This window comes from Odocoileus virginianus, chromosome 11, assembly GCF_023699985.2.
Source record: "Odocoileus virginianus isolate 20LAN1187 ecotype Illinois chromosome 11, Ovbor_1.2, whole genome shotgun sequence".
Lineage (NCBI taxonomy): Eukaryota > Metazoa > Chordata > Mammalia > Artiodactyla > Cervidae > Odocoileus > Odocoileus virginianus.
Window position 1 is genome coordinate 69,367,196 of NC_069684.1, and position 18,136 is coordinate 69,385,331.

At 48.5% G+C, this 18,136-nt stretch overlaps 1 protein-coding gene and 1 long non-coding RNA gene across 4 annotated transcripts; one reads left to right on the top strand and one right to left on the bottom strand.

The window, feature by feature from the left end:
• The first annotated feature begins 1,727 nt into the window (after window positions 1–1,727).
• C11H1orf116 (chromosome 11 C1orf116 homolog) lies at window positions 1,728–15,177 on the top strand. Of its 3 annotated transcripts, none has more exons than XM_020914456.2 (4): window positions 1,728–3,240; window positions 8,310–8,495; window positions 10,844–11,021; window positions 12,213–15,177. In XM_020914456.2, the coding sequence occupies exons 1-4, from the start codon at window positions 3,220–3,222 to the stop codon at window positions 13,721–13,723; spliced, it is 1,896 nt and encodes a 631-aa protein (XP_020770115.2). In that variant the 5' UTR covers window positions 1,728–3,219; the 3' UTR covers window positions 13,724–15,177. The 3 variants fall into 3 exon arrangements, with proteins under 3 accessions (XP_020770115.2, XP_020770116.2, XP_020770118.2); XM_020914457.2 differs by having other exon boundaries at window positions 1,729–3,366; XM_020914459.2 differs by lacking the exons at window positions 1,728–3,240; window positions 8,310–8,495 and adding an exon at window positions 3,282–3,366.
• LOC139037543 (uncharacterized) lies at window positions 3,800–7,121 on the bottom strand. The gene is made up of 4 exons (XR_011490425.1): window positions 7,052–7,121; window positions 5,193–5,327; window positions 4,710–4,835; window positions 3,800–4,415 (listed from the first exon to the last, which is right to left on the bottom strand). It is a non-coding gene; the product is annotated as an uncharacterized lncRNA (long non-coding RNA).
• Window positions 15,178–18,136: the final 2,959 nt, after the last annotated feature.

The window sequence follows — 18,136 nt, forward strand, 5'->3', positions numbered from 1 at the left end:
GATATGGGGATGGTTTGAAGTACTGAGTCTAGGTAAGGCAATGAGCTGGCGTGCGGATAGAGAGGCCAGAGTTAAGAGAGGTTCCATTTCGAACATGTTAAGATTTAACATTCCTTACAAAACTCACTGATGCTACTAGATGATCTCAGCCCCCAAACTTTTATTAGTCCTGGGAAGAAAAGGACTACTGAATCCTCTAAGTTTTCATGGTAGGTGGGCCAAGCGGGAAAAAAGTTACTATGAGCAATTACCTAACAACTAAGTCATTTCAAAACTTCATCCGAATCCACTTAATTATGCCTTTTAGCTCCCATCTAATTATTTCAGGCTTAACACTAATATCAGTTTGGTGAGAACTTGGTGATCTACTTGATCCCTTAATTCCACATGGAATTCACTATCAATTCCTTGGCTCATAGTCAAATCATAATCATCCTCATCTGAATCCTTTCCCAACTATTTTCTCTTGAAAGCAAATTCTAGCTACTACTTGAGGAATAAAACCTTCCCTCTCCCCAATAGAGGTTCTTTCAGAGACCTAGCATGTAGTACTGTGCCCTATACTGTGAACATAGTGGGCACCCAGTGTTTCCTAGGGTAGGTGGTAATACAAGCTCAAAGTGACTTCATTTTTTTTTCCTTTGGAGAGGAAAAGGAGAAGAAAGGCATTGCTAGGATGTGGCTGTAATGTGAATAGGTAAGTATCATGAATGGTTAGATGGAGGTCCACTGTATTTTGCAGAAAGTCCAACTTTATAATGAGCCCAAAGAGGAAAGAGTGAGTTTCCTCAAAGAGGAGGCTGTACTGAAAAAGGAAATAAACAAGTTTCTGACAGTCGAGAAGATGACTGTACCGCAGCAGCACGCAAGGACGGAGGAGTGAGGAGACCGATGAGTCCGGTGCCCTGGACTGTAATTAGATTCCACAGTCAGGTCATCAAACAGGAATTCACATACAAATAATTAACATCCGCTCCTCTCAAGTGATGACCTACATCAACCACGGAGCCTTAAGTCTCTCAGCTGCTTCTAACTTTGGAAATCCTCTCCTTCCCATAGTCCAGGCCTCCTTTCCCATTCTCTTGGAAACTCAGAGACCTGATATTTCTCCTGCACCAAAGTAAAGAAAGCAAAGAAAAATCAAGCAAGATTCCAAGGAAAACATTTAAAGATATGGAGAATGGAAAACACCACATTCAGAATAGCGATTTGTTTCAGCTGGAGTGTGTGTCTGTTTTGAGGAGGCAGGAAGGAGTGAGGACCAAAGTTTGTAAGAAACCTCAACTGTAATGTTAATGTTCTATTTCTTGAACTGGGTATTAGGTACAGTGCTGTCTGCTATGCCAAAGTATCTGAAATATTTCATAATTTTCAAAAAGAAATTTTTTTAAAAAAGGAAAGAGCGCAATAGTAAGATCATTTTGTCTATGTCCCTACTTCTACCTGGGAAAAGATAGGGGCTCTTCCTAATTATTCTAATTTTACTATAAACTGAAAAACTGTTCACAAACAAGACTATGCCTCCTCTCATCTTTGAGGTTAATGCTCATAAGTCAATTCATTTTTTTTTTTTTAGCAAATGTTCAAACCGCACACCTATGAAGCTGGATCAGCTTCAGTGACTGAATCCTTGGGTGTAACTCTGGTTGCATTGAACTTCTGAGTTGGAGATGCCCTTCCTGTTTTGTTAGTATTATGACATCATACATATTTGAATGACACATCAGGAGGAGAGATCATCAGTCAGCTGACTAAATGCTCGGTCAGCTCTGCTATTCACATGCACTGACAGGTGCTGAGCTATTCCAGGCTTCCTCAAACCTCCTCTCTCCTCACTAGTCCTGCCTGCCTTTTCTGTAAGTTAGCCCCATGATCACTGCCCTCCTGCAATGATCACAACCGCAGAGATCACACAGGGAAAAGATGAAAGCCCTGTGTCATTCTTGTGCTAAAGGACAGGAACAGCTGCAAGACAGAAATGAGGCAAGAAGGGTGAATCTAGTTATTAGAATTAGACCTGCACATTATCTGTGTACTTCACGTTTCCTACTTAGGATTTTTCTCCAAAATAGAGACTGATTGGCATCGTATTGATACAAGGCAAACTTGACACCATACTGCCTAAGTTGAAATCCGTGCTCTGCCATGTCGTAGCTACATGATTTTGAGCAAGTCATTTCTCCTTTTTGTAAAAATTTGTATATTAATAGTGCCTACTTTTCATCATAAATGAAATGATGTATGAAAATGCTTAGCACAGCACAATTCCCAGTGCATAACAAGAGCTTAACAAAACGTTGGCAATTACTATGTGCATTGATTTTAATTTTCCTTCCTGCCCTTTGGTATCGAGGATAACATATATCCAGGAAGATCCAGTTTCCACGCAAAAGGTATATCTGGTGAAAGTGATCGCCATTCCTGGAGGAAGATTCCTTCCTGAAAGCTTTAGATTCTTTCACCTAGTGTCTTCGCCCTACTTTCTTCCGGATGTTTTAACTACAGGTGCCAGAAATCTGCCATTGGAAGCAGATACGAGTTGCAGAACTGATTGGTAGCTTCCTTCGTTTGTATTTCTTCATATTCATTGCTACCTTCCACACACAGCTAAAAGACCAGAGACCCAAATGACGGCGTACGTGTTCTCTCTTTCCAGGCTGTCCGGTCCCTTTTTCTCTCAGAATAGGGACCTCTTGAGAGAGAAAGCAGTTTTATTTCCCCCCAGAAGGTCTTTGTCACGGTGTCTCAGCGCCGGCGCCCCTGTCCTTAGACGCCTTCACCCGTGGTCCTGAGTGGAGCCGCGAGGAAAACACTTAAGGACGACAGTGACTCTGAAAGACTGGAAAAGACAAAGGAGTTTTACTTTGAAGAATACTTCGAGACGAAGAAGGCAGTTACAGATAGAAACTCAAGTTTCAAACAGGCGCATGGAAAAGCACACTGCCCACTGGACTGCGTTTCTCTGTAGCAAGACGCCTGAAAGGGATAACATGCCTCCTCTCGTCCAAGCCTCTGCCCAAACCAGCGGCTCCTCCTGCCGGCCCTCGTCTGGGCTCAAAGGCTCGCTATTGGCTCTCGGCGAGGGAAGGGGGGCCAGAGGCGGTTAGCTAAGCGAGCCGCCCCGCCCGCTCCCTCCCCGGGGAAACAGCTGGAAGCGGACGTGGGGAGGGAGGCCGGGGATTGGCTGGGAGTCGGGCAGGGCGGGGTGAGGCCGCGCGGATGAAGCCTTTACCTGTCCAGGTAAGTCAGAAAGAGGTCAAAAGAAGAAAACAGTAGGAGACCGGGCACGCTGTCTCTCCGTCTCCGCCCTTTGCAATACGAGGGCATTCTCTTCTTTTCCTCTCTTCAGTCACCCGCCCATTGAAGGTGAGTTAATTACTAACCAACTATTGCTTACTCTGCAGCAGGAGTCGGGGTCTTCGTGGAAGCCAGAGCTACAGAGTTGAGCCCTTTATAACGCAACTGGGGGACTTTCCTCTCTCTTCCTCGACTCTCTGAGCCCTTAATGCACCGGAGTAGGTTAATAGCTGGAGACGGGTGTGCTTTTCTGAAGACCGGGGCTGAGATGCATGTTTTTTTTTTTTCATCTGCCTGTTTAGGTTGGGTAAAGCATATTGTGCAGGCAACAAGAAAAGAAAACAAGTTTGCTTTAGAAATTTCCATCTCTGAGCAATTGAAATTGAGTTGTGATTTTGGAAGAGAATAGTTGGAGTAGACGGAGTAGAAATGGAAAATCGCCCCGGGGAGGAACAGTGCTTTGGTTTTCCATTGCATTTCTAACAGGAAATTTTCCCATAGCTTTATCAACTCAATGTCTATCTTTATTTAAATAAAAGGTGCAGTGTGTGTGTTCTGTGTGTGTGTGTATGTGTGTGTGTGTGTGCGCGCGCATGATAAAGGAGCTCCTTGTGGAAGGGTGTGTAAGGTGTGAGCCGTGCTAGGTTGTTTGTAAGGTGATGTGAGGTTTGGTTACATTGGAAAAGCTCCAAGTCAGGTTACCAGCTCATCTTTGGAAGCCCATGGATAATCTAGTTGCAAAGTCAAGCCTATTTGAGTTCAACCTCATTAAATTTCTTACTTTGCCTGTTAATAGACACAAGGCCTGGCAAACTGGAAGCTACTCAGCTGTGCCAGGGCCCCACCCACGTTAATACTTCACCATAGCATGTCAAGTCTAGTAGGAATTCCGAGAGGGGTTCAGGCCGAAGCAGTGTGGCAGGATCCAGAGAGGAGAACCAGACCAGTGCCGTGGTTTCTCTTTGCATTCCTTCAGGTGTCCTGCTGGCAGTATGTGCGGCAGTGTTCCCCGCACACGGACGCTGAGTGTAGAAGCCAAGTCAGGGTAACAAGTCAGCTCTCCATCCTCTAGCTTGTGGGAGTTAACACTCTGTTCCTTAACTTGACGCCTTTTCCTCCTGCTTCCAGAAAAAGGAAGTGGGAAGACCTAGTGCCAGGATCCCAGAGCCTGGCACGCAAGCCCTGAATTGGGTTTCTTCCTGGCACCAGAACCTTTAGGCTCTAGCTCAGCCCACACCCCAGAACCAGCCCACCAAGCTCAGTGACTGAGGGCTGCCACAGATGGTGACCTTGTCAGCAATAAGGATGAGCTGTGATGTCAAGCAAAGCCCCTCTGCACAGGGGATGTTTCCACCCCACTCTCCCTCAAATCTACTGGTGAAAGAGGCAATTATATAATTGCCTAAACTTACATGGAAACCTGCCCATGTGCTTGTGGAGAGGGATACGCATACAGCGCAACTTTTAGTCTTCTTGGCCTCCTTAGGATGTTCTCCAGTCCAAGGCACATTTGACTGGTCAGCAGGAGACCTGGAGACCTGGAGATAGGAAACCTCTTTGACCACTAGGGAGAGAGATGAGTTCTTAGAGGATTTGGGGGTGGTTTCATGGGAGGAGGGTGACCAGGGAGCCTTCAGACTGTTCAGGAGGTACAGAGGAGCCAAACAGGAGTGGGCTGGAGCCCTCTTCCCACCCCACCCCGTCCAGATGCCAGAATGCCACATGCCATTTTTTTTACTCTCCTCCAAGGCTTGGCTGGCTTCAGGGAGTGGTTAATATTTAATATGCCTTTGCACGGGTGACGCTGATACAGGCTGTGCACATCTCTTAATCCATTCCTTTCTCCCCTCAAGCTGCCCAAAGAGGTCAAGTGTTCAAAGATACCAAACTCTCACCTTGAGTGTTTTGCCTGTTGTTCCGCTTATCAAGTAGAAATACCTCAGGTTTCAAAATGGCTGCCCTGAAACAGCCCACAAGTTTCAAGGTTGTAAAGTTGGTGGAAGGAAATGCAGCATCCAGGTCAGGTCAGCCTGGAGAGGGAGTGGGAAGAAGAGAAGACATCTTCACGGTTCAGACGTTTGGGATCAGAACACTAGGTGTGGAAGGGAGGTGGAAGCACACTGGGGCTCATTCAGCTTTGGTTTCAGGTCCAGGTTAATCTCTGTGGTGATTCTGTTGTGCTTACTTGAGTGTCAGCAACAGTTTATGTCATTTCTTTACTCTGGAAATATCTGTTGTTGGGACAAAAAGCTGGCCTGGATGCATAAAGTTGAATCAAAAGAGGATGTTCCTGGGGTTTTCAGTGTTTAGTCAGGGGTGGCCAATGGTCCTTCTTTAGGTACATGGCCCTCTTGCGTGTGGAAAGCCTTTGTGATACCCTCTAGAAGGGCTGGGAGCCACGGGCTGTCCCATAGATGCAGTTATATGGATCGTTTCCTACTTCCCATAGGAAGGGGAGTTAGAAAGAACCCCAGCTTTCTTAGCTGTCAAGTGGAGAAAATATCCCATCCTGCCTAAGCTAGCAGTTTTTTTAAAAAACTCAATTAGCATATCTGAAAGCACATTATAAGCTATACCCTGCTGAGTTTTTTGAAGCAGTGCTGTTCATGTTGTTTCTATCTCTTCCAGCTGCTTCAAGCCATCCTTGGTTCCAAAGTGAGAGTGTGTTAGGCTGCCCTGGGAGGAAGGAGAGGCTAGCAAACCCCTGTAAAGTCCAACACGTGCTTGGAAGAACAAGGCAGTAATTTTTTTCTGAAAGGAAAAGGCAGCATCTGCATATCTGTTCACAGAGAACATTCCATTAATTACAGTGAGTCACTTTTAACAGTTACTGCCCCAATGTTACAGATAGGAAAGCTAGAGCCAATAAAACAGACCCTTGGATCTACACTGACTTCTTGGAAACAATACCTTTGTCTTAGTAAAGTTTGCATGCCCAGGGCCAACTGGGTGCTAATAAATGTTACTGTAACTGAAAGAGTTTCCCAAAACTCCATTAAACCACATATATTCTGGGAAATAAAATATTTGAAAAAGAGCTTGCAGTAATAGTTTAGAAGCCAAAAAAAGCAACCTTCCAACCGTGCAACTCAGCAGACTCTAGAATGAACGACAGGTTTCTTCATCTAGCATTTTTTGAGTGCCTTCCGTGTGCCTAGGCTAATGAATGAGAGATGAGAGATGATCCTCTTTGCTGGTCTCAAACCTACAGAATGTTAGAAATGAGTTAGTACTTCTGGAAGTCAGTGACCTAGTCAGTCATTAATGGAGAGGCTAGCTGAGGTGACTGAACCTCATCTCGCATGACTTCTCACATTTGTTTCTTTGGGGTTTTGGATAATGGGGAACTAGTGAAGGAACTCGTGAAGGAAACCCAGGAGTTGTCTTCACCCGGGTTGATTCATCACTGGGCTTCATCTCTGTCCCCTCTGGTCCCCTCTGTCTCTCCTAAGAGGCTCTAGATCCTCATGAACTACACATACCTTGCTCATAAGAGATCGTCCCTCTTCCTTCTCCATTGTTCTGCCCCTCCCTACCTGTGGCACTTGAGGGCCTCCTCCCTGCCAGGAGAGGAGCTCTGAGAGACCTTGTGCTTGTCAGCTCGAGGTGGTTGACAGGCACCCCTAGCACAGCCCAAACCTGACTTTGGCATTGGAAGCAATTATTGGTACAGGCTGAAAAGATAACCTGCCCTAGAATCTAAACCCCAAATCTCAATATGTCAAATAAAATTTGATTTTCCAGGACACTTTACCTCGTACTGGGAGAGTAGGAAAGATGGTAGAAAATAAGACACAACACTATGAGGAAACCATGGATTCAGAATCCAACAAACTGTATTCTAATTCTAAACTCTTTCCCCATGTCCTTTCTTGATCTTGGAACTGTCTTTTAATCTTAATTGTTCTAGAATTTCATTTTAATATAGGAGAGTCACCTTTGGCCTTTCCAACTCTGGTGGAGTTTTCCCCATGAACGGGAATATGAAAAACCCCGGGACTTCCTGAAGATAGATGGCACTAACCTTCCTTTGCTATTTCTGTTGGCACAGTGAAATTGAAGCCATTCTTTCCCTACAAGTTGGAGTTGGAAGGAAGCCACCTAGGACTTTGCTCTTGTTCATGCAAGACAGGTTAGGGACCCTCATTGGGAATAAGTGCAGCCTCAGAGGGGGTGATGCATGAGAGAGGAACTAGGCCTGTGTCAGCCACTGGGTGCCTTGCACACACCTCCCAGACTTGGGCAATGATGGTGGCTGTGGCGGGAGTCATCGCGTTGATGTTGATGATGTGGATATGGTAGCAGCTGACAATTACAGGGCCGCACACTGCACAAAGTGTTTTAAATGGAGTATCTCATTATAAATTCATGCCAACCCTTTGAGGTAGGTACTATTACGCCCTTGTTCCTTTAAAAAAAAAAAAACTTTTGTTTCCCTTGCTTCAGTCTACTTTGATCCAAGTTGGATCTTGTCTTTTTCTTATTACAAAAACAGTAGTAGTTACTCATTTATTCCTTAAGCATTTGCTAATTTACTACCAACTAAACTGTGCTAACTGTTCTCATTTAATCTTATTATTAACCCTATTTAATGAGGAAAAACAGACTCAGAGTAAATTGCCTCAAATCACATCACTGTAAATGGTGGAACTGGAATTGGAACCCAGATCTAGCTACTCTCCAGAACCCAAGGTTTAACCCCTGTAATACCAATGCTAGTAATAAAAATCTAGGTTAAGTTCCCTGGTCCAGAGAAAAAAAGAGAGAGAAATGATGGAGGCTCCCTTCTGCTGAACTGCTTCTCCACCACCTAAGTCCGTCCTCCTGCATGTGCGTGTCCAGCTTGTGTGTCCCTGGTGAGGCTGGGGTCGGGGTCTGGGTGTGGCTGAGCATGGCCCCTTCCAGCTCTCTGCTTGCTTCGTGTCCCGGGTACCACGCTGCTCCAGGGCCTATGCAGAGCCTTGCTGGAGCCTGGCTCAGCTCACACGTGGCTTTGATTCTTCTCTTTTCAGGCCCAGCCTGGGACATTCTCCACTTCCCTTCACTTCCCCTCTGGGAGCCCCTTTCACCACCCCTGCACCTTGCTTCAGGCGATGCCCGAGAGCGAGCTGTGGCCAGCAGGGCCTGGCTTGGAACCCGCCACCCGCGTCAGCAGCTGTGACAGTATGATGAGCACCACCTCCACGCGCTCTGGATCTGTACGTACTCTGTCTGCAGCCTGGCCTGCTCTCTGCTCCCTGCCCTGCCCTGCCCACCACCACCGGCCTTGCTCACCGCTCCTTGTCTTTCATCTTCCTCGTCAGGGAGTGAATCACGCCAGGCAGGATTTTGCCTCTGAGTCACTCCCGCTTCTATAGAGAATAGGGTGGGACAACCCCAGAGAGTAATAAGACAAATGAGACTTTTTCCCAGTTCGCATTAGGTTGGGAGGTTTAACTGAGATGAGAGAATGGGTCATTGATCTCAGGCCACGGTGGAAACAGAATGTAGATCCTTGTGGACTCCTCAAGTCCTCTGCAGTGAACAGCCTCACTTCAGTCTCTAACAAAGGTCAAAGAGCACAGAGCAGTTAAGAGCCTGGGTTCTGGAGCCAAGCAGATCTGGGTTCTCTACTTAGAAGCTCCATTATCTTGGGCAAATTACTTTATTTCTCCAAGTTTCAGTTTTAAGATGAGGATAATGTTAATACCGAATTCGTAGGGTTCTTGAGAGGAATAAATGAAATACAAGGTAAAGCAGTTAGTACCTGCCTCTATCTAGAAAAGAAATAGCCTGTCTGTAAGTAGGGACTGAGAATCTTCCAAAATCATTGTGTTTATCTGTGACATGTAATCAACTGTAGTTTTTCTGGGCATGGATTTAAATCTCAATTATTATAAGATTGGTGTCAAAGAATAAGTCTGCCCTATGTCCAAATGTAAGCATTCTTTTGCTATGGGTGCTCATCATATACATGATAACCCTTGATAATGTATACTTGATTGCTCTATATCCTGTATGTAGAGATATTTGAAAGTTTAAAGATCATAATGATCTCTACTGAATGTTGAAGATGTTTAATATAGTTGGTAAGTTTTGACATGTAAAAATGGAGTAGAAAAAGCAGCACATAAGCACAAAAGCTGAAAGTGCAGACAATCTGTATATAATTTCTTTTTGACCTTAGATGATGGGGCGACAGAGATAGCTTCCTGTCTGCTAGGCAGAGACCAACATGAATAGTTACATAGCATTGGACACAGAATGTGGCAGGAATTAAAGGTTGTCAGAATGAATCATCTACAAAGGACAAATTCAGAGCTGGAGTCTTGGCAAGACTATTTTAGGAAGAAGAGGGCAATAAAGAAGATTTTGTTCACAGAACCTCTGGAGCCAGCATCAAGGCTTCTAAGGGCTATATTTGGGACTTCCTTGACATCTAGGTCTCCCTCATTCAACTGACAGATGACTCCTTATGGAGCCTGAGGGACTGGAAAAGTCATCCCAACAACCATTTCCCCTCTGCCTGAGATATTTTCAGGGTTTTCTCAAAGTCTTTCCTGGCCATCTGAATGGGTCTGAAGAATATATAACTGCAGTGATTCAAACATTAGGAAGAGGGGTAGAGACGCTAAGAAGGGACTCAGGCCAAATCTCCTGTGTTCCCATCTGCCCTTTTCGTCCTCCCTTCAACCTTCAACTTTGAAGAGCAACTATTCCATGGATCTTCCTGGCCTTGCAGAACACAGCAGTAAGCATCTGAAATGGCCATAACCTGTTCTTCCAAACATGGCTGTGTGCTTTTTCATAATAAAAATATGTATCTCAATTTCTGCATAATATTTAATACTCAGTTGCTCTCCCCACAGCCCATACCAGTCTGTCCACCTTCCTCCCTTAAGTTAATATTTGCTTAAGAAATGCACACTTTTTTTAATGTTAGCCAGAGCCAAATGCCATCAGGAAAGTAAATACACAAGGGGAAAAAAATTCTGCATGGAATGCATTTCAAAGTCAAGTATAAATTATTTAGTGAATTTATCTGTGACTAGTCGTGCCACTGTTCCTATTGGCCTGGCAGCGAGTAGTGGACTGTCTTTCCTGTTTGTCCTCATACTGTCCTTGACGTGCCACATCAAGGATGCAAAAGTACTTTGAAAAGTTCAAAGCAATACCAGTTTAGGTATTGCTTCAGGTTTAAAATCAAATCATTATGTTACACATAAATTTGAAGCACTTGACATAGGTCACACAGAAGTAGAATTAGAACCCGGGACCTTCTAATCTGTGCCCATAAGCATTCCACTCAGGATTTAGCACATGAAAAGCCGTTCGCAGTCAGCCTGCCCAGCTGTCAGAGCTGGGTGCCAGGGGGACCACAGCCCGACAGGCTCTGCCCTCCCGGTGCTCGTGGCTTCAGGAAGCAGCTCCAGCAGGTCTGCAGAGTGGCACGGTGGGGAGGTGTCCGGCTCTTCGGCATTCCTTCCCCAAGGCAGGGTGGCTCTTGGGCCCCACCAGTTTCTGGAGAGCTGCTTGTCACAGTTCCCCCGCCCTCTCCTCACTCCAGAGTGACAGCAGCTACGACTTCCTGTCCGCTGAAGAGAAGGAGTGTCTGCTATTCCTGGAGGAAACCATTGGCTCCCTGGACGCCGAGGCTGACAGCGGGCTGTCCACTGGCGAGTCTGAGCAAGCCACAACTCCCCGAGGTCCCCGAGCACTTCCCCTGACCCAGCCTGCCCCCCAGGGTAAGACAGACTGTCTAAACAACCAAAAAACACTACATCCTCCTGGCCACTTTCCCTCTCGTCTGCCCTCTGCTCTAAGAGTCATGGGCAGAAGAAGGAACAAGCACTCTTCTCTCTACTTGCGGCTAGAATAAAGCCTTGTCCCTGGAGGGAAGGAGGGATTGTCCAAGACAGCTTCTTGTGTCGTGTGAAGTATCAAAAGTCTGGGAGGGAAGGGGATTTGACCGGCTCCCACTCTCTTCTGGAGACATTCTAAAGCCATCTGACCACCGGTGGGGGAGAGAACCAGGGAGGGGTGGGTGGTTGGCTCTGGAAAACCTGAGTCAGTCTGGGGAGCTAATCTGGGTGACCCAGAGGATGAGACTGCAGGAGATAAGAAGAGGGAGGGGCTCCCTTAGTTTCAGTGGGTGGCATCTTGAGGGCCTTGTGAGAGAGCATGGAATGATGATGAGGCTCAGGAGATGGAGACAAAGGTGGCATGTAAGTGTAGCCATATATCCCAAGAAGACAGTCCTATTGGTATTAGGACTGCAACCACTTCTTCATACACTTGGCAAAAATTTATTGACAATATGTTAGACCCTCTGTCTGTGGTGATACAGCAGGAAGTGGGGACGTGGGACTGCCCCTGCTGCCTGGCGCTGATTTCCTGGCCCAGTGGGCCTGATGCTTACGCTTCCTCGCTGGAAGGGAAGAGCCCATATCACACTGTGGCGCAGGGACAGCTGTGGCCATTCCAGAGTCATCCAAGCGCTTACAGACAGTGGAGGTGGAGGAAGGCAGGTGCCTGGTGGGGCAGGAGCACATCACCTGTTGATGCTCTTCAAGCTCGGTGCTCCCACTGGACCCAGTTACCCGGGAGAGGGACTGTCCTGAATCCCAGCCATCCTGCATCTGTAGAGGTTAGGAAGAGCCTGAGTCAGGGACACAGACCTGTCTGTGCTGCCCTTTCCCCAGCCACTGGGAAATGCTAATCCTTGGCTGAAAGAAATCTGCTAGGATTGATCTGTCAGTCTAAATGATATCCAGACAAAAGTGTTGTCCTTCAAGAACAAAGAAACAGCAACAACAGACAGACAAAAACCCGTCCATTGAGGACCGGAGATCAGAGTTTGGGAAGCACTTTCTTTCCCCTTGACATCAGGGTCCTCACTGCCTACTCTTCTTCACTTGTTTCCTTGACTCTTACAGGACATCCAGAGGAGACAACTGTCCGAGGACCGGAGCCAAAAAGAGTGACTCCATTCAGCTCAGCTCATCCCCCCAGGCCCCAAAGCCTGGGCCTCAGGTCTGGCTCCAACAGCCTCCCCAGAAATATCCACATCGGCAGAAACCAGAACCTCAGAAAAAGCACCACCCTGACTAACAGCCTTAATCGAGGGGGATCCGAGGGACTTGTCTCGGGACCTGAGACAGAGAGGGTCAGCCAGAGCCCTGAGCCCAGCCAGGCACTGGCCACGCCCCCAGAGGCTGCCCTTGAGCTGGCCGGGGCGCTCATCCCCCCTCCGGAGGCTTTCCAGGACGCCCAGCCCGAGCAGCGTGGCCAAGGCAGCCTGCCCAGAGGACCAGGGGAGCTGAGCCCCAGGCCCCAGGCCCACCCATCACTTAGCTCCCAGAGAAACAGGGAGCCGGCTCCAGAGGCCATGTCCCAAAAAGCCAGTGAGAAAGGCTCAACCGGGGAACCTGCACCACCTCGGCCTCCTCCCCTGGTGTGCTCTCGGGATGCAGGCGCTAGAGATGCGGCCGTCCCTTCTGGGGGCCATCCAAATGGCCGGCCGGCCCCCATCACGGCCCCTAAGCCCCGGAAGCTGCCGCCAAACATTATCCTGAAGAGCAGCCGCAGCAGTTTCCACAGCGACCCCCCAAACCGGCTGTCCCGCCGCTCGGAAGCTGCGCCCGGGGACCCCAGCCCCGCCTCGTCCTCCCTGCAGGAGCAGAGGAAAGCACGCAGGGAAGCGCTGGAGAAGCTGGGGCTGCCGCAGGACCAGGAGGAGCCCAGCCCCCGCTTAAGCAGGCCCTCCGTCAGGCTCAAGGAGACTGGCGCTCAGGCCGTGTCCCCGGCCCCAGCCCAGGTCCCCGGAAGGGCCCTGGCCCCTGCACCCACGCGGGGCCCTTCTCCCGGGAAAGCGCCAGCTCTGGCCCAGCCGCCTTCTCCAGACAAGGTTCTGGTTCCCTCCCAGGAGCCCACTCAGGGGACAGCTCCAGCTGCCAAATCCACGCCAATTCCTGTCCCGAAGGGCCCGCGGGCACGCAGTCCCCTGACCCAGCAAAAGCCAGACTGCGGGCTGACCCTCCAGGAGAGCGGCGTCCCTGGCCTCAGACAGATGAGCTTCAAGTCCAGCACCCTGGAGCGGTCAGGCGTCGGGCTGAGCAGCTACCTCTCAGCGGAGAAAGCCCCCAGCCCCCAAACCAGCAGCTCTCTGGAAAAAGGCTCCTTGCCAGACAGGATCTCGCCCAGCGTCTTGCGTAATTCCCGGCCGCGCCCGGCCTCGTTGGGCACGGGGAAGGACTTCGAGGGTATCCAGGTGGGCAAGCTGGCTGACCTGGAGCAGGAGGGGCGCCCCAAGCACCTTTCTTACCAGGGACAGAGCCGAGACAAGCTGCCCCGGCCCCCCTGTGTCAGCGTCAGGATCTCCCCAAAGGGGGTGTCGGATGAACACAGAAGGGAGGCTCTGAAGAAGCTGGGCCTGTTGAAGGAGTAGGCCACTGGCCACCAGCCCAACCCACACAGCCCCCTCCCCGCACCCCATTACTCAAGGTGGGACGCAGAGCTCGACTTAGCCTCCCCACCTCGCGACTCAGGAGCTGGAAGGGGTCAGCTCCTCTCCAACGGCCTCCTCTCTCTGAGGGAGAGCCTGGAGCACACACTTATATTCACGGCAGCTCTGCCAATGAAAGTGAAGTCGCTCAGCTGTGTCCGACTCTCTGCGAACCCATGGACTGTAGCCTGCCAGGCTCCTCTTGTCCATGGGATTTTCCAGGCAAGAGTACTGGAGTGAGTTGCCATTGCCTTCTCCAGGGGATCTTCCTGACCCAGGCATCGAACCCACGTTGCAGGCAGATGCTTAACTGTCTGAGCTACAGGGAAGTCCTCAGTGCCTGCACAAATGATCCTGAAGAGGATTTCCACAGGAGGGTGTGTGTGTGTGTGTGTGTGTGTGTGTGTGTGTGTATGTGTGTGTGTGTTTTATAGGCTGTATATATCACTGACGCTATTTATATGACACAAGGAGTCATTGCTCAGAATTCTGTTCTGGTTGAAATTTTTCTTATGCTGGGTAGAGTTCAGCCTAGCCAGAACTGAGTGGAGAGGCATGGCTGAGCCTGAGAAAAATAGTCAAATGAGACAATAGACGTTCCCATGACATTAGGCAAATACAGAGTCACATGAAACGTGGGTCTCCCAGAATCCCCACAGTGGATGGAGACTGGCTCAGACCTTGCTGGAGTCCCCTCTCTCTTCTGGCCTTCTAGACAGAGGCCCATGGCCAAGGAGGCTGTTTGCTGCCCTCTCACTGTCCTTAGTCCTGAGGATCAGACACATCCTGACACTCTTGTTGGTCTGTGGAGGCGGGATGAATATCTACACATCATACTTCCCTTGGGGAGGGTCTTGTCCTTAAGGCTTGTTAAACTCAGTGATAAACTATGATGGGCCCTGACTCTGAGATCCCTGTTTTTCCTGCTCTGGATCTCCATCTGCACAGGACTGAAGTCAGGGCTGGGCCACCAGTGAGTTGGGAACTCAAGCCTAGAGACATTGTAAATACCAAGAAACTCTTGAAAGCCTTTGTCTACATGATTGCAAATTGTTTTGATTTCCTCAATTCCTATGGAAAATCAGCAGCTTACATTCTCTGCTAATTATTTATGTATAGACCAGCAGAGCTGGGGGGGCCATAGAGACCCTCTAATCCAGTCCTGTTAGGGAAGGGAAGTGGCTCATCGTGGTCAATGTGCCATTAGTGACAGAGCTGAGGTCAGAGCTGGGGCTCCCATTCCCACCCACACTGCAGGCCCTGCCCCTCCAGCAGGGCCCTTGTCCATCCACACAGCACCCTCAGGACCGGCAGTCACCAGCAGAAGTCTAACCTGAAAGTTCTTCAAGCTCTAAGGTGTCTTCTGAAACAGCAGACATTAAATGTTCAGGATCATATTTAGTGTTGTGGCTTCTTATTTAATTTGGGAAAGTAGCCGTCTAATGACTCATATTAATCCCAAATTCCCTGACCAAGTCGTGCAACTTGCAAATATGCCAGAGGGTACTGTGGGTAGGCAGTGTGGGCTTCTGAATACAAGGCTGGAGACTGGACATAGCTGGACATAGCCCCTGCTTCCCCTTAGGAAATAAATACTGTTCAGAGACATGACCTGGTTGGAGTCCACGATGCCCGAATATGGGGGACGGATAAAGGGAAGCAGGTTGAAAATGTGCCCTGTAGTTCTGCTGAGCATTTCTGGACCATGTCCTTAGGGACCCAGCACGTCAAGGCTCAGTGTTTCTGAAAATGGTGAGAAGGTTAAGATAAGGACAACAAATGACTGCACCCTGCTCTGGCATGTAGGGTGTGGGTGCATGTGGGGTGTGGGTGTGACAGTTTCTGTGTACACTACACACACACACACACACCCCCAAAAGCCTAGTACCTTGCTCCTGGCCCTGGGTGAGAACCAGGCCTGTCACAGCCGACGGGGTCCCCCATGACCGGCTGAGTCACGTATTATCTCAGAACCCCCCCACCCCAGCCTCCAAGAGAGAAGGCCTTTCCTGCATGGTCCACCACAATGCATTGGGTTGAACTGCTTCTTAAGATGCAACCTGAAGAAAGCTCACTTTATTTTTTATTAATTTCCATGATAAACAGGGAAGCTTGAGGCTAGCTCTAAAGTATGACTTGGTAGAAGCCTGGGGCCCTGGCACCAACACAAGGCTGACTAACACAGGGCGGTCAGGGGTGCCTCCTGTCAAATCCCACTTCCTGGGGAGGGCACTTTCTCCCCCAGACACAGCAGAGTTACACACAGCCTACACTCCTATTCTGTATTCTCATCCTGCCCAGTTCCTCAAGTCTCCCAGTTTGAGATACTCCCCCTCCCCTCCCCATGGAGAACCATGCTTTCCCATGTCCTCAGCCTTCAAAGAGCATGTTTTGCTCTAGGGATGGTCTTTGGGATTCAAGGATTGCGTAATAATTGGATGATAAATAAATAATATCCAATAAATAATTGGATAATAAATCCAAAGCCAGTTGTCCTCATTTTGAAGAAGGTCAAAGGAACCCAGAGACGGCATCCACCATCCTGAATTGTATCCATCTTCTTGTTCCAAATAGGATTGCTCTTCATTCAACTTTAAGTGATTGAGGAAGAGCTGGAAGTGGGGTCAGGGTTATTCTTATCCCTTTTTGGGCAGAAGTTTGTAAAGGCCGTTCATCTGATTTTAAAGGCCACAGTGACAACTCTGTTTCCACACGGCCTTATTTCTTCGCTATACCCTGCCTGGCGCAGTCTTACTGAGACCAGACCATCTGCCAGAGGAGCTGGCTCCTCCTCAGCCCAGCAGAGTGGGGCCTGGGCCTTCAGGTGTGTTGGCAGCTACCCCTCTGAATCACAGCTCATATGCCACCCTGGGCATTCTTCAGGCACACACACTGTCCTACACACGGGCCAAGGGATGGGCCCAGTCAGCTCTTAGCTGGCCCCGTCCAGAGTGGAATGTGTGGTCTGGCAAATGCCACCCTGGGAGGTGAATAGGTATGCAAAAGTTAGTGTTCATCCCATGGAAGAAAGGCAAGTCAAAGACTGCAGAACAGGCCCAACTTGATGTTATGAGTTAGAGCTGACAGTAAAGATTCAAATACGTGCAAATATGTGAGATGAAACACTTCATCCTTGGCAGAATACGAAGCTGTAGTTTCATAAACTAGAGGAGGAGACCAGAGAGATGCGCAGGAGGAAGCATGACCACCTCAATCAGAATCTAGGGAGGCAAGCAGACACTGTGTCCTCCTGATCTTCACGTGAGTGATTATGGAGCATATACAGCTGAGCTCCATCCACCTCCATCACTTACCAGTCAGGGTACCATGGGGATGGCACTTTAATTTTTGAACATCAGAGCTCTCATCTGCAAGGTGGGAATAATAATCCTTTCCAGATGGCTGAGATGAACAAATTATATGAAATTTCAAAGCTCAGTGCTTGGCATAGTGTAGAAATTCAATAAGTGATAGTAATATCCCTTCTCAAAGGCAGCAAATGTGTACAACGCTGGAAGCCAAGAGCTCACTCAGTTCAGCTCTGAAGAAATCAGAGAAATCTTGCTGCAAATAAAAGTCCAATGAAACAGGTAGGTTTTGGCAGACTCTCCAAGTGACTCAACTTTACCCACACCATGGTTCCCAGAATTTGAAAACAAAGAATCAGAGTGAATCTGGCATTTCTGTCTTGGTGGAAGCTAAACTAGTTATTTCCAGTGTCTCTATCCCCAAACCCAGCTTCCCATTTATCTTCAATCTCTTGTTGCCCATGACCATATAATTTACTTCTTTTTGCTTCCTTTAACTTCCTTCTGCTGTGGTTCAGGGAAAAAATGCAACATGCTGTTCTGTGTGTGTGCTGTGTGCTTGGTCACTCAGTCGCATCCGACTCTTGCGACCCCATGGACTGTAGCCTTCCAGGCTCCTCTGTCCATGGGATTCTCCAGGCAAGAGTACTGGAGTGGGTTGCCGTTTCCTTCTCCAGGGGATCTTCCCGACCCAGGAATTGAACCTGGGTTGATTGTAGGCACACTCTTTACCAATTGAGCTAGGAAGGAAGCCTTATGCTATTCTATAGTTATTTGTTGCTGTTTTTTTAAATGGAGGAAAAGAACATAAAATAAGGGAACTCTGACTAAAATCCAGGGAAAGGTCTTCCCTGGTGGTCCAGTGGTTCAGAATTGCCTGCATATGCATGGGATCAGGTTTGATCCCTGGCCCGGGAAGACTCCACATGCCAAGGGACACCTAAGTCCGTGGGTCGCAGTTACTGAGCCTGTGCTCTAGAGCCCAGTCGCTGCAATTACTGAACCTGCCGGCTACAACTACTGAAGCCCCAGTGCCTAGAGCCTGTGC